At 42.8% G+C, this 15,253-nt stretch overlaps 1 protein-coding gene across 1 annotated transcript in view; it reads left to right on the top strand.

Annotated features, from left to right (window-relative positions):
* The window catches only part of LOC122547102 (procathepsin L-like), a gene marked incomplete at its 5' end in the record, with an annotated part of 17,231 nt that extends 3,762 nt beyond the window's left edge, over window positions 1-13,469 (top strand). The window contains 4 exons of the mRNA XM_043685679.1: window positions 1,631-1,849; window positions 9,203-9,368; window positions 10,564-10,666; window positions 13,074-13,469. Of these exons, the coding sequence (XP_043541614.1) occupies window positions 1,631-1,849; window positions 9,203-9,368; window positions 10,564-10,666; window positions 13,074-13,173 (588 nt within the window). The remainder of the gene's footprint in view (window positions 1-1,630; window positions 1,850-9,202; window positions 9,369-10,563; window positions 10,667-13,073) is intronic.
* Between the last annotated feature and the right edge of the window lie 1,784 nt (window positions 13,470-15,253).

Below are 15,253 nucleotides of genomic sequence, written 5' to 3'. Positions count from 1 at the left end.
GCTGGTGAGGGTCCACATCAACTCCATTCTCCCAGCCTGCCTCGGCCATTTAAAATTTGCTATTAAAGTAACAGGTCCACAGTGTGGGTGAAAAGCCTCTCGCCCTGCACCCTTTGAACATCTGGACAAGTACACTTTTGTCAGACTCCTGCTCATTGACTACCCCTCTGCTTTCAACACTCTTGTCGTCTCCACATTGAACTCAAAACCCTGTGACATTGGTCATTTTTCTACCCTCTGCAACTGGATCCGCTGCTGTCTGACCCACAGATACCAATCATTGAAGATAGGCAACTGCACCTTCTCCCGTATAACCTTCACCACTTGCGTCCCACAATAATCAGTGCTCAACCATTTACTGTACTCCCTTTACACCCACGAATTCAGAAGGGAGATCATCTATACATAGAATTGACGACAGCACTGTAAAATAAAGGAAATTTGACAACGATGAATGATAAGACAGAAGGGTGATAGAGGGATCATTGACGTGGTGCAATGGGAGTAGCTTCTCTCTCTCTCAATTTCGGGAAAATTAAAGAACACATAATTGACTTCAGACGGAAAGTAGAACGGCACGCTTCCATCTACATCAATGGGAATGAGGTTGAGAGAATGGAAAATGTCAAATTTCCTAGACTGCCCATAATGGACAAACTTTCCGGTAAATACCATGTGTTTGTGCCGTTCCAAAGTATACAACAACGCCTCTTTTCCCTCAGTGAGCTCAGGAATTTTGGCATGTGCACAAGGACCCTTACTAACTTCGACAGTTGCACCTTTGAGCGCATAGTGTCTGGGTCCGGAAGGCCAGGTATGGCAACTGCGAAGCTCAGGATCATAACAATCTACTGAAGGATGTGTGTGCAGCCCAGGCCATTATGGAATCGAATACTCTATCTATGAACTCCACTTACACATCTCGCTGCAACGAAACGGCAGGCAACCTCAACAAGGACCTACCTCACCTTACATGCATTCCGTCAGGTAGGTGTCTGGGTCCGGAAGGCCAGGTATGGCAACTGCGAAGCTCAGGATCATAACAATCTACTGAAGGATGTGTGTGCAGCCCAGGCCATTATGGAATCGAATACTCTATCTATGAACTCCACTTACACATCTCGCTGCAACGAAACGGCAGGCAACCTCAACAAGGACCTACCTCACCTTACATGCATTCCGTCAGGTAGAAGATACTGAAGCTTGAACACATCCACCAGCAGGTGCAGGAACAGCTTTGCCCCAGCTGTTATTAGACGGTTATGAGACGGCCTTGCTCAAATCATACTGATCTTGCTGACATTGAATTTGCCTTGTGCCCACTCTCTGCAATGTACCATTTGTCCAAGTCTTTTTTGATTTCTTCATCCTCGAATTCTATCATGTGCCTCTATTGCTCCTAAACAAAGTTTTTCACTGTTGTTCGCGACACGTGACAATACATAAATCAAATCAAATCTGAACCCAGGCACACCGAAATTCACAGATTTGTGTAATTCTGGGAAACCTGAACAAACATTTAGACTAAGAGCATTAGTGTGAGACTGTGTTCCAAATGAATGTAGATGCAAACTGGCTATCGTTTATAGATCAATATGATTTAATGTGGTTATATTTCTGTCAACACTAGGGTCAATGTCATTCTGACTGGGCTTTCAGTGCAACTGGTAGCATAGAAGGACAGTGGGCAAAAAAGCATGGAAACCTGGTTTCTCTCAGTGAACAGAATCTGATTGATTGTTACGATTGGGGTTCTGGATGTTATGGTGGATCCGCATCGCATGCCTTTGATGAAGTGATTGAACTTCAAGGCATCAACTCTGCTGAAACTTACCTTTACACAGGAAAGGTAAATCCCCAAGACTTCTAGTAAGATTGTGGTGGAGTCGGGGTTCATTCTCATTTCGTTTTATTTTATTTCTTCGGTCCTTTCTACGTTCACTTGTAAGTTTTCTTGGAGTTTATTTTAATTACCTCTTGGTGAAGAGCAACGAAATCTGTGAGTGTGTCGAGCAGCATGGACTCACAACTGAGAGAGCCGAGAGAGTTTGGGTTCCTGATGGCTCCTGTCCTGGAGCCAATTCATGGCTGCTCAGGCGGTGATGAGTCTAGGTCCCTGGCAGTGTCCAGATCTAGTACAGTTTCGTGCAGGCAACAGATGAGCTCTGTTTTGTTCATGGCAATGTCTGTATCTATCATAGATTCACAAAATTAGGTGTGCAGGTGAGTCTGGGATTTTGGCAGCATCTGTATCCAGCACAGATTCATGGAGGTAGGGTGCAAGTGGGTTAGTTTTCTGTCAGTGTCTGTATCCAGCAGAGGATCTTGGAGGCAGAGCGGAGGTGAGTTTTGTTTCCTATCAGTATATGTATCCAGCTCAGATTCATGGAGGCAGAAAAGGTGAGTTTGGTTTCCTGTCATTACTGCATCCATCATAGATTAATTGAGGCAGAGTGAAGATTAGTTTGGGTTCTGTCGGTGTCGCTATCCAGCGAAGATTCGTGGAGAGAGGGGAAAGGTGTTTTCGGATTCCTGTCATGATCTGTATCAAGCACAGATTCATGGAGATGGGGAGAAGGTGAGTTTGGGTAACTGTCAGTGCAGGTCGCCATCACAGATTCATGGAGGCAGCAATGGAGATTAGGCCCAGTACAAGATCCGGCAGCAACTGCAGTGACTGCATGAGTGAGCGATGTCGAAAGCAGCTCGTGGTAACAACAGAATCGTGTTTGGACCAATGTCATGCAGAGCATCATCAGTGCCAGCTACGTTGCTGAGATCCATCAAGTCCTCCTTTTGACCAAGGCATCAGCTGAGTCAAGATGCTGCCAAAGATTGGGCGACTTTCATTCTGACGGTGATAGAGAAGGGGACATATGCCTGACCAGCATGTCCATGATGGAGTACTTAGCAAGGACTATGAAGTTGGACGTTTTCTTTATTTCTCCATTTCTTTCTCCTTTATACTGTATGTTGTGATATTAAATGGTTTTTGAGATGGTGCTGCAGCGTGGCAACACGAGACAACACATTTCACTGTATATGCAAAGAATATGCACGTAACAGTAAATAACTCAAATGAAAACCCTTAGGTGCTTTTCAGAAGCACGGACTTCTTCCAACATCCATAGCGTTCGACAGTGGAACGCAACGCTTTTCAAATGGGAGCTGCCATCCTGGATCTGTGTCAATCCTTCCCTGAGCGTCTGCTCTCAGGTTTCTGAAAGTGTCACTGTACAAGCAGCGTTAAGGAGGCTGAGAGAATTTAATCTTTCAGCAGTCCCAGTCATCTCAAACTTATCTTGGAATGCTCTCCTACATCTTGACACAACACCTCGTACCCTCAGACAATGTGTCTGAGAAGTTAAGACTACTTCCATTTCTGTGAATGAATGCTCACCATTCCCACAGGTCAAAGATGTGGAGGTTAGGGAGATTGTCTATATTAAGCTAACCATAGTGCGCCCGGAATTATAGGTTACGTGTGTAAGCCATGGGAGACGCAGGGTTACAGGGATAAGGTAGGGCCGAATGGGCACTTTCTACACTCTGGGGATTCTATGATACTGTGAGTTAGCATGTGGATGTGACGGTCAGCTGAATCAACGGAACATTCAGCATGTTTTGTCCTTCAGACGGGTATGTGCACCATCCACTATAACAGTTAACATACTAACACAGCGAAGGACAGATCTGAAGAGTCAGGAATAAAGGTAACTATTTTAATCTGTGTGCTTCTCCCATATGCCACATCGGGCTGGTCGGTCACTCTAATATAAGCTGCAATTTTACATGAAAAGGAACAACTTACGTTTGGAGTATGAGCTATAAGAAGTTATAAACGTTTGATGAGAAATCTTCGAATTATGTGCTCATGTCGTTGGTAGGTCTGTGTGTAAATATGGTCCTTTGTTAACAGAGGTGTTTACTCTTTAGGAATGTCATTTACTGTGCAACTTGCTGGGTAGACATTTGGCATATTGTGGTGTAAATAAGAAACTTGGCTTGAATCTATACTCAGGAGACTTTTTTTGAGTGAGTTGCTTTACGGTTGATGCTGTTCCTCCAGAAGCCGTTGTTGTCTTTCTACGCGTAACAAATGCTCCGAGTATTGGATTTGATTGGGATCAGCCTCTTGCTTGCAAATCCCAGCTCTTTGTCTCAATGTTACACAGTTTCACCCTGTTCTTCAGTTCATTGTTCAAATCCTTACCCCAGCTCTTCCACACTCTCATGCCTGGTCTTATTGTAGATGACTTGTGCGTTATTATCCAGGACAGCTGTTGCTTTTGTTTTGGGTTTGTGACAACACTGTTTACTTGTTCCTGTGGTAATCTGAGGCCACACAGACTTCAAGTTCATTGTCTGCCCATCCACTCTGCTCTCCAAAATGCAGCGTTTCAGTGGCCAAATAAACAACTGAATGAAAGAAACACTCTCTTCATGTGACAGGCGTACATGATCTGCTGACTGGGCATCAGTCTATACTAAACCTATTCTCTGGCTATGTTTTATGGAGGTGATGGCCTCTCACTCACTGGCTGGCGAGTCAACATTATCAGAGTCTCCTCTTTTCATGAAGCCCCAGTGGACGTATTGTCACTCGGGCACTGAGCTGGACAACAGAAGTGCTTTGCACAAATGACAGGGCCACGGAGTGGTCATTACCAGCCCAGAGGCCAGTGGCCCTGCTCAACAGGAAGGCAGTAACATTCAGTACAACAACAACCTGAGGGCTGGTATTGATCTTGGGGAACAGACCAACAGTAAGTGATTGAGTGAGAGGGGGGGAGGTGACGATCACAACACAGCTTTGTGTAGGGGTGTGTTTGGCTGGGGTGGGGTGTGCTGCAGTAAGGTCATATATCAGCAGGTGTACCCTTCCTCAACTGGTACTTGATATTTCCCGACCCCTAAATCTACAAGCAATGTTGAACACATTTGCATGTCGTTGTCCTCTCATGTGGAGCACCTCACTCACCCCTGAATGAATTATATTGGCATTGGGATCAGAACTGCTCAGTATTATAAATTGCCAATTTGGCAGCCTCAGTTTGGACTCCAGCACGAATACTCGGCTTGTGATTCATTACTCCTTTAGTCCCTAATTTACACTCCACAGTTGGGGAAACGACATGATCTCAAGAGTTAAAGTGAGAATGACACCCCTTTCCATCAAGGCATGACGTGACATCAAGAAACCCAAGAAAATCTGGAGTGAATGGGAATTGGAAGGAAAAGTTCCTTTAGTTGTAATTATATCGAACAAACTGGAAGGTGTTTTCAGTTACTTGATGTCTTTCTGCTCAGCACATGTCGATCGGAGTTCCTCAGTGTAGCCTTCCTGGTACAGCCATTTTCAGCTGCTTCGTCACTGACCTTCTATCCAAAAGGTACGCAGGGGGATTATCTACACGATTGTCAGCACAATTTGAATTTATCACATTTTGAAGAAATCTGTGTCCAATGCGGCAAGGTGTGGACAATATCTCCACTTGCGAAGATAAATGACAAATAACATTCTCACCAGACAAGTGCCGGACAATGACATAATCCAACATGGGAGAGAATTTAACCATGACTGAATCGCACACGATCAACATCTCTGAAGACTTTCCATCAACTAAACAAAAGGCAAGGATATGGTGGAATACTTCCACTTCCCTGGATGACTGCAGCTCCGACAACAAAGGAAGAAACAGCTATTTTATTGGTTGTCTGCTATAGATATTGGACAGATTGGACAGTAGATCTTGTAAATGTGCAGATATAACAAAATTGCTGATAAGGGTGATTTGAAATTCCCCAATATTAATTGGAACATCCGTGGTGCAGATTATCTGGATGGAGATGATTTTGTTAGGTATTTACAGGAAGTATTCCTGAAGCTATAATTAGATATGCCGACTGGAGGAGGCCATATTGGATTTGGTGCGAGACAATTCGCCAGGCCAGGTGTCAGATATGTCGGTGGCAGAGCATTTTGGTGACAGAGAGCATAAATGCCTCAAATTTGCGGTCGACATGGGGAGGAATTGAAACTGACTGTATGAGAGGGAATTTAATCTGGGGTCGGGATGATTTACTGCTCTTAGACAGGACCTATGGAGTGTAAATTAGGAATAATTGCTTTACGGAAATGCACAACCGAAATGTGGAGCATTTTTTTGCTGTGTTGAATAACTTTGTCCATATGAGACCGGTGTGGAATTGTAAAGGAAAGGAGCCCTGGATAACAAGAGCAGAAGAGCGGGATCTGGCGCAAATTTTGAAGATTACAGGGTCGGAAGGAACAAACTCAAAAATAGACTGAGGAAAGCTGGTTGTGGGCATGAAGAAGCCTTGGCGGGAAGGATTTGGAAAAATCCAAATGCTTTGCACACGTACATTAGGAATAAGAGAATGATCTGAGAGAGCGTAAGCTGGATCCAAGCCAGTGGAGGGAACTTAAGCACTGAGCGTGGCGAGATAGAGAAGGAGCAAAATGAGTTTTTTTGCAATTGTATTCATGAGAGAGAGGGGGCTTGACGTTAGAGAGAATACTGGGGAAGAGCTTAATGGGCTTGAGCAGATTCATATTAAGCATGTGGATATGGTGGAAATTCTGGAAAGCATGAGTATGATTCAATCTCGAGGGCCGGATCAGATATATCCACATTTCCTACGAGAAGTGAGGATTGAGATTGCTGCACCTCTGGCAACGATCCTTGAATCCAACCTCTCCATAGTAGTTCTTCATGTTTGGAGGGAGGCATATATTGTACTTCTCTTCAGGGAAGTAAATAGGGAAAAATACCTGCAAATTATTGTCTCTGCAGGTTTACGTCTGTGGTCAGCAAGGTACTGAAAAATATTCGCAGATATAGGAATTTGGATTGTTTGGATAAAGATTTTTGATTAAGGATTGTTGTTTTTTTATAAATGGCTTGGATAAAGAAGTGGAAGGTAACCAGAGACGTTTACCCAGGAAAACGGCTGTCAGGAGAGGTCATACTTTTATGGTCACTGGAGGAAGTAAAGGGAAGATATCAGAGATAGGTTATTTCCGCAAAGAGCTTTTGATGCGTGGACTGCACTGCTAGCTTTGATAGTAAAGTTAGAGGTATTAAAATATTTAAGCGACTGCTGGTCAAGCACATGCACGGCAGCAATTTCAGAGGTTTGTATATGGTTTGATCTTAGATTAAGATAAATGTTTGGCACAACATTGGGGTCCGAAGGGCCTGCATTGTGCTGCACTGTTCAGTGTTCTATGTTTTGACTCTGAGTAGGTTTGACACCATCCAAGACATTCACTCCATTTGTCTGTCATCAAATGCACAAATATTATTTCCCTCCAACATCATCACAACGTGATAGCAATATATACAATCTACGAGCTACAGCTGTGAAGTTGACCGATGGACTGTAGACAGAACCTTCCAAACCGAAGGCCACTTCCGCCAAGGACCGTGGTAGATACAGTTAACACCACTCCCTGCAACATCCCCTCAAATCACTCACCATCCTGGCTCAGAAATTTATTGTCATTCCGCCACCGACATTGGGTCAAAAGCCTTGAACTCCCTCTCGAACAGAATAGTACCGATCATAATTTCTGCAAATGTTCTGGAAGGCAGCTCATCACACCTTCTCCAAGCCAAGTTTGAATGAACGCTGACACAGTCTGCCACAACTACATTTTAATCCATTTTGGAATTAAATCTCGGTGTATGTGGCAATTCCTCCTGCTACACGCACCCACCCATTTCGATATCACTCCCAGTCTCAATCTCACCCCAGAGTTGGCATCATGTTCTGCCCTGTGTCCTGAAACTGAAGCAACTGCAACATTGGAGAGAAGTAATTGAAAATTATTCACCAGGATTTTCACTCCATCAGAGTGTAGCAAAGTCACCACATTTATAATTTTCCAATTTTCGTTTAAACACGGGTATCGAGGCCATACTTTAGACAATCAATATACTCCATCATTTCCAACATGCAAGAAATTACAGAAAAGCCGAGGGGTGCAGGTGTATAATTCCTTGGAAGTGGACCCGAGGATAGATAGGATGGTGAAGGAGGCATTTGTCACACTTACCTTTATTGTTCGAAACATTGGTACAGATGTTGGGACGTCATATTGCAGCTGTACAGGACATTGGTGAGGCCACTTTTGTAAAACTGTACACTAGTTTGGTTGCTCTGTTAAGGGGAGGATGTTGTTAACTTTCACAGGGTGCAGAAAATATTGACAAGGATGTTGCTGGGATTGGGTTTTAATTATCGGGAGAGACTGAATAGTCTGGGGGCTTTTCTCCAAGCGGAGGAACAGAGCCTGAGGGGTGACATTATCAAGGTTTTTAAAATCATGCAATACATGGATCGGGTAAAGAGCAGAATGTTTTAGCCATGGGATCGGAGTCCAAACCTAGAGAGCAGAGCCTTAAGATGAATGTGGAAATATTTGAATAGGTACTGAGACTAATACTAATTAGTTATAATCCAATGACTCTAATGATGTAATTATCGACGGTTTGGGAAACGGTTATCTGTTTGTGAATAATTTAATTCACTAATGTATGATCACAAGTTTCAGATGAGTCGACCGAAAACTGTGAAGAAGCTCAACTCGTTCTAATGTAGTTTCGGTATGAGCTAACTAGATGGTGAGCCTGATTGGGTTATTGAGTTGTCAAGGCAAAGTACGTTTTTTTTTATTTTCTCACATTTCAAGTCATTTGTAATACCATTGCTTGGTCTAAGTGAAGAATGTTTCGAATACATTGAGCAATAAATATTAGGTTTGACACAAGAAAACCCTAAAAATGATCTGAGTTGTAACTTTTCGCGTCGAGATCATGTATGTATGGAATGACCTGCCTGAAGGAGTGGCGGAGGCTGGTACAATTACAAAATTAAAAAGGTTCGGAAATGGGTCTATGGATTTGAAGTGTTCAGGACCAAGTGGTCGCAAATGGGACTACAATACGTCAGGATCTGTGACTGGTGTGGACGAGTTGGAACAAACGGTTTGTTTTCGTGCTAAGTCACGCAAAATATACCTTTTTCTCAACAAATAGTGAACAAATATCGCACAGGTTTGGGAAAATAAATTGGCTTCCAAAGTCGGAATCCAGAAAAATGTCAAGCAAAGAAAAAAATAGCTTTATTATGATCTTAATGAGTATTCCTTTTGAACATTTTATTTAAAATTTAGGATAGAGACTACTGCAGATTTCAGCCAGATAAAATTGCTGCTAAAATCACTGACGACAAATGGGTTTGGGGAGGCGAGGCAGCATTGGAACAAGCTGTGAGAGAGATAGGACCGATGTCTGTTGTGATTAATGCAAGTCTGAAATCCTTTCAACATTATAAAGGAGGTAAGTCACAAAGCACTGGATGATGTCTTTGAATCAGATTATCGACTGTTCAAGAAACTGTATTAGAAATCATACATCTACAGACACATTTACTGTCACTATTTTGGCATTAATATTACTGCAATGTTTACCATGGACCATGACCCTTGCCATTGTTTCTGCCCAGTCTCCCCCCGTGTTACATGCCGTCCAGTACTGTCAGATATCATCGAGTAAAAGTTAGACCATGCTACAAACTGAGCTCAGGAGTGGTAATGAGAAATGGACCTGCTCCCATTCGGAGTGATGCAAATAGCTCAAAATGTTGTGCTATAGCTAGGAGAACTGATAGTGAGGTGTAACTGTCCTGATGTGCTGCTGAGTGACTGCACATGTCAACTTTTTTTTAAAATTGTAACCTGAAGACGCTACACTCACTGTATCTGGATTAAGAGGAAAATCGAGTTTCGGGCAAAAGCCCTTCCTGATGAAGTCGATTTTCCTGCTCCTCAGATGCTGCATGACCTGTTGTTAATTTCCAGCATAAGTCTAATCTGGACTCTGATCTCCAGCATCTGCAGTCTTCACTTTCGCCCGAGGCTGAAAAGGCTGCAGCCTTGTTCGCTGGTACGACAGAGACTGAATGGTGAGCTTGTGGAGGTTCATAAACAATAATGGGTATGGGACGAATAAAGAGAAGGAGAGTCCAAAACTAGAGACCGTACGTTTAAGGTGAGAAGGGAAAGATTTAAAAGTTATCTGAGGAGCAATGTTTTCACACAGAACATGGTACGTGTCTGGAATGAAATACCAGAGGAAGTGGTGGAGAGTGATACAAATACAACAATAGAAAAGGCATCTGGATGGGTACTTGAACAGAAATGGTTAACAGGGATATTGGCCAAGTGCTGGAAAATAGGACTAGCTTGGTTGAGGTTATGTGCTCAGCATGGACGATTTCGATCGAAGGATCGAAGCATTTTTACGCTATAAAACTCTATGACTCTGAAGGATGTGCCGAGAGGAAGTGAGAATGGCAGAGGCGATGACATTGGGAAACATTGATTAAAGTCAACGGATGTAATGGTGCGGAGTGAGGACGATCAATTTGAAGACAGTTAGTAAAAACAGACATGTCAGTGTTCATTAATCAAAGCTAAATTAACACGAATTGAATATTTCACAGATAAACCATTTAATATGTGTCTCCTTACAGGAGTTTACTATGATGAAAATTGCAATGGATATGTAACCGATGAAGTGCTGGTGGTTGGTTTTGGAATTGAGGATGGAATGAACTATTGGCTGGTTAAAAACAGGTCCGTACTCTATGAAATACCAAACACCTGATCACAGACGGAGAAGGGACAGTGACATGGAATGAATTTCCTGTCTCTGTGCTGCAAACTGTGTATCTATTCAGCGAGCACGTGACACTGTGTTTATCTGGAAGTGAATGCTTAATGGTTGTGCTGTCTGAGATGATATCTAAAAAAACATCTGAGGCAGGTATCCCATCACCAAGTAACGCTGCACTTACAAGTGTACGGTTCTTGTGTGAAGGATTGCTTCATACAGAGGCAGGAATCAGAGTGTCATTATCCCTGAATCACAACCATTTTTTAAACTTACCAGTACAAATTACAAACATACGGTTAAAATTAACAGCTATACACAACAAAAAAACAAGTTACTGGGGAAATGGGCGGCAAAGTCAGATCCCAAACCCAACTGTACAACCTGTTCACAGGGAAACAAGGACAAAGCTCAAATCACTTGTCACTAGGGCACTGATGGTATCAGATTAACAGCCCCAATTCTGGAACGTAGAACATAGAACTTTACAGACCAGTACATGCCTTTTAACACTCGATGTTGCGCCGACCTGTGGAACCAATCTGAAGCCCATGTAACAAACACTATTCCATTCTCGTCCATATGCCTGACCAATGACCATTTAAATACTCTGAAATGTGGCAATACCTCTACTGTTGCAGGCAGAGTTCCAAGCCCCGACAACAATCTGACGAAAGAAGCTACCACTGACATCTGTCCAATATCTATCAGTGTTGATTTTAAAGCCCTCCTGCCAGCCATCGCCATTCAAGGAAAAAAGCCTCTCACTATCCAACCTATCAAATATTTTAATTAACTTATGTGTCTCAATTAATTCACCTCTCAAACTTTTTCCTAATGAAAACTGCCTTAACTCCCTCAGCTTTTTCTTTTAATATCTCCCTCCATAACTGGCGATTTCCCAGTAAATCTCATCTGAACCCGTTCCAAAGCATTCACATTCTTCCTGTAATATGGTGACCAGAACTGTACACATTACCCAGAATGTGGTTGCAACAGAGTTTAGTCTGGCTTGAAGCATGATCTCCTATTTCCGAAACTGAATCCCCCTATCTATCAAAGCTAACACACCATCTGCCATCTCAATAACCTTATCAACCTGGGAGGCAACATTCAAACATCGATGTACCGCGACATCGAGATCTCTGTGCTCATCTACACAAGCACGAATCTGACTATTCGCCCATTACATTGGATTCCTTCCAAACCGAATCACCTCACACTTTTCCGCGTTAAAATGCATTCGCCACCTTTCGTCATAGCTCTTCAGCTTATCTACTTATCTCTGCAATCCATACATCCTTAGTAACTGTCCACAACGCTAACGAACTTAATGTCATCCGCATATTAATCCACCATCCTTCTGTGCTCTCATTCAGTTCATTTATATAAAAATCGACTAAAAAAAAGTGGATCCAAAACTGATCCTTGTAGTACTTCATTAGTAACTGAACTCGAGAATGAATATTTTCCATCAACTACCACCGACTGTCTCCTTTCAGCGATTTATTCCATGAGACGTCGCTGGCTGCCGTTATTACAATCACGGCAGTCAGGCTTGGAAGAAGCAGTCACATCTTCAGGGCCAGATTGGGTACAAAATGTTTGATGAAATAAGTCCTGTGGTTCGGGTGAATATACACACACAGACACACACACACACACAGACACAGACACACACACACTGACACATACACACATTTCTACATGATTTCCCAGAGGAAAAAATATGTGGGTGGCTTATAAAAACATAGACATTGTTGTTTAATAAGGTAGATAGTATTACAGTGTAATGGGTGCTGGAATAGTTTGGAAAGCTGGAAATGTGATTTGGGCAGGGTAACCGGATATGGAACAGATTTTAAGGCCGAGGATCGTTGCAGTTCAGGAGACACTGGGTAACCTGTGCCCAAATCAACTCATGCTCTGCACAGACTTTTTCCTGTAGCAGGAAATCTCAGAACGATGATGGTAAAAAAACTCTGAGAAAATCTCCTCCTCCATACGGCAAGAAGGAAATCTCCAGGAGGCCACATATACTGCTCTCACTCGTCCCCATTCACTTTCCCCTTCATATCTACTCCAGTTGCAGTTCTATCCCTGATAATGATCTCACCTCATGCCATTTTAAATGTTGTAGTGAGTCCATACGTACTGTACAGATCAGCAATTGATGTAAAAGAAAACAATTGACTCTTTCCAGCCTGATGCAACTTATTCTTCACAACTCATTATCTAGCTCAGTAATTCCAGAATTCAGTCCCTAAAATAATTCCAATTGTATACCAGAGTTAAAAAGGATGCTTCTCCAAACATGTCTCTTTTATTAGCGTTTTGATTCCAACACCAATGGATTTTCTTATTTTCCAGCTGGGGAACAGACTGGGGTGAAGACGGGTACATCAAAATTGCTAAGGATAGAGGGAATCACTGTGAAATTGCCAGTTTTGTGCGGTACCCTGTCGTGTAACGAGCCAACTGATAAGACAGAGCTTCATCAATCCCAGCTGAATGAAAAACCGGACTATTTCTGTGAATGCTGACTCATTCAAGGACATTGCTTTAATTGTCTGCTGCAAATTTAAAAAGTGAAATAATAACGATTTTTGCACATTTCTATCGCTTCATATAAAACCAATGGCATTGTCTGATTGATACATATAGCCACTGTAACTGATAGAATGAATACATTCTCCAGCTTGTAGAAGACAATAATCTGCATGTACTGCTGATGTCCAACAATATAATAAAGGCTGCCAGCAATCATTTTCAGAGCTTGTTTGCTCCAAAGGAACGTATTTGTCTTTGTCTTGTCTGCTATGAAATCTATTGTCAAACCACGTTGTAGACAAATGCACAGAAAATTTGAAGAGTCTGTGTTTTTTGACACCAGCACAGTTACTGAATAAATGCAATGGGGTTGTTGAGGACAATAAGGCTTAATTGAACAGAGTCTAAGCAGAAACCCTCCTGGAAAAAGGTTAAGCTGGCCCGACTGTAGATTGGGAATGTCCCGATGAGATTCAGTTCAGATAAATGCGAATATGTAATTTCATCTATTGATTGGCACTGAACAGAAAAACTGGTAAACGGAGTATTTTAAGTATGGCAAAGCAATACTGGTGGAGAACCGTCAATGACAAAAAGAAGTCACACACAGATCTGTGAAATAGGCGAATACTGGTTTATTTCTGACGATATCATGGGCAAGAGAAATTGCTCGGAACACACTGGACACACTGCACAGATAATTCCAGGATTGTCTATCCCGTCTTGTAGATACAAATGATGTGCATAGTGTTACATCCGTGTTCCAGTCAGACAATATGAATTAAATTATATTGAATGGAAAAAAGAATGTAATTGTAACAGGGATGTCCGTTCTTCGTCTTGTGCAGGTGCTCATATCCAGTATCCTCGTTTCAATGCTTATGCAGGTTGGTTCTTCAGCCGAATCAGGTGTCACTCAGTCTAGGTCGGCTTTGTGTGGTTCAGTACTTGAGGAGACTGGGGATGTCTTTGCATCACTTCGAAAGAGATGATGCTATTGTGAGCTAGGAATACTGTTGTCAGATCATATAAGGAGTGTATTCATTGAGTGTGGAAGCTGTTTAGAAAATGGCTTCTTTTGCTGTTTTGTTACTGAGCTGATTGTGGTCAAGTTGAGGGATTTTGCGTATGTTGTGTTTAGTTAATAATCGAAATGGCTTCTGCAAACAAGTCGTGAGCAGGCAGAATTATTTTTTCTCCGACAATTCTTCCTTTTTTTGTTTTTGTCTGAGAACTGGTTTTGAGGTGAAGGGGGTGTGTCGCAAGAACCAGGGGGTTATCTGACGCGGTCGTGCCAGCATCAGTTGGGTAGTATTTGGAGTCCGACTCCAAAGCTGCCTATTCCGTGTCGGTTGCAAAGTTATTGCTCGAGTGGGCCTTCATTGATGCATGGTAAGGGGACGGGGGTAGCACATTGAAGCACAAACGCTGGCGAGTTAAACACATTTTAAGAGCCATGCAAGAAGTGCGATATCGACGATGATTGTAATGACGAATATGAATCCCTGTAGCAAGGCTATGCCTCAGGAAAACTGCCACAGTTCTTGCCCAGTTCCATAGGTCCCATTTTGGTTTTTGGTTGAGCAGTACTGCGGTAGCGCATTGGATATGCCAGGCTGGGTTACTGATGTCCTCACTGGGGTTAGGTATGTAAGTGCAGCAATCGGAAACGATGAAGGTGCATGCGCCCACTTTCTCGAACAGCAGATAATCCTGGATCATCCAGTTTTGCAGGGTCACATTGGGGATGACAACAGTTTTGGCAATCAGCTGGTCGTTAGTTACCTCCTCCAAGGTGGAGGCCAGCTGATGAGTTTTTATTCAGAACGAGTGGTTGCATATTTGGGTGAAAGGATAGAGAGAACCAGGTCAAGATTGGTGAGGCTTCGCTTCCTGTGATATGGTGGCGTCGTAAAGGGACAGACTGGAAATGATATGCAAATGGCACTGCACCACATATGCAACATAACAGCTCCTGGGTCAGGAAATGATGGGTAGGC

Source organism: Chiloscyllium plagiosum, unplaced genomic scaffold (assembly GCF_004010195.1).
Source record: "Chiloscyllium plagiosum isolate BGI_BamShark_2017 unplaced genomic scaffold, ASM401019v2 scaf_8716, whole genome shotgun sequence".
NCBI lineage: Eukaryota > Metazoa > Chordata > Chondrichthyes > Orectolobiformes > Hemiscylliidae > Chiloscyllium > Chiloscyllium plagiosum.
Note: the sequence above shows the minus strand (reverse complement) of the source record. Positions and strands in the feature narration are given on the sequence as shown.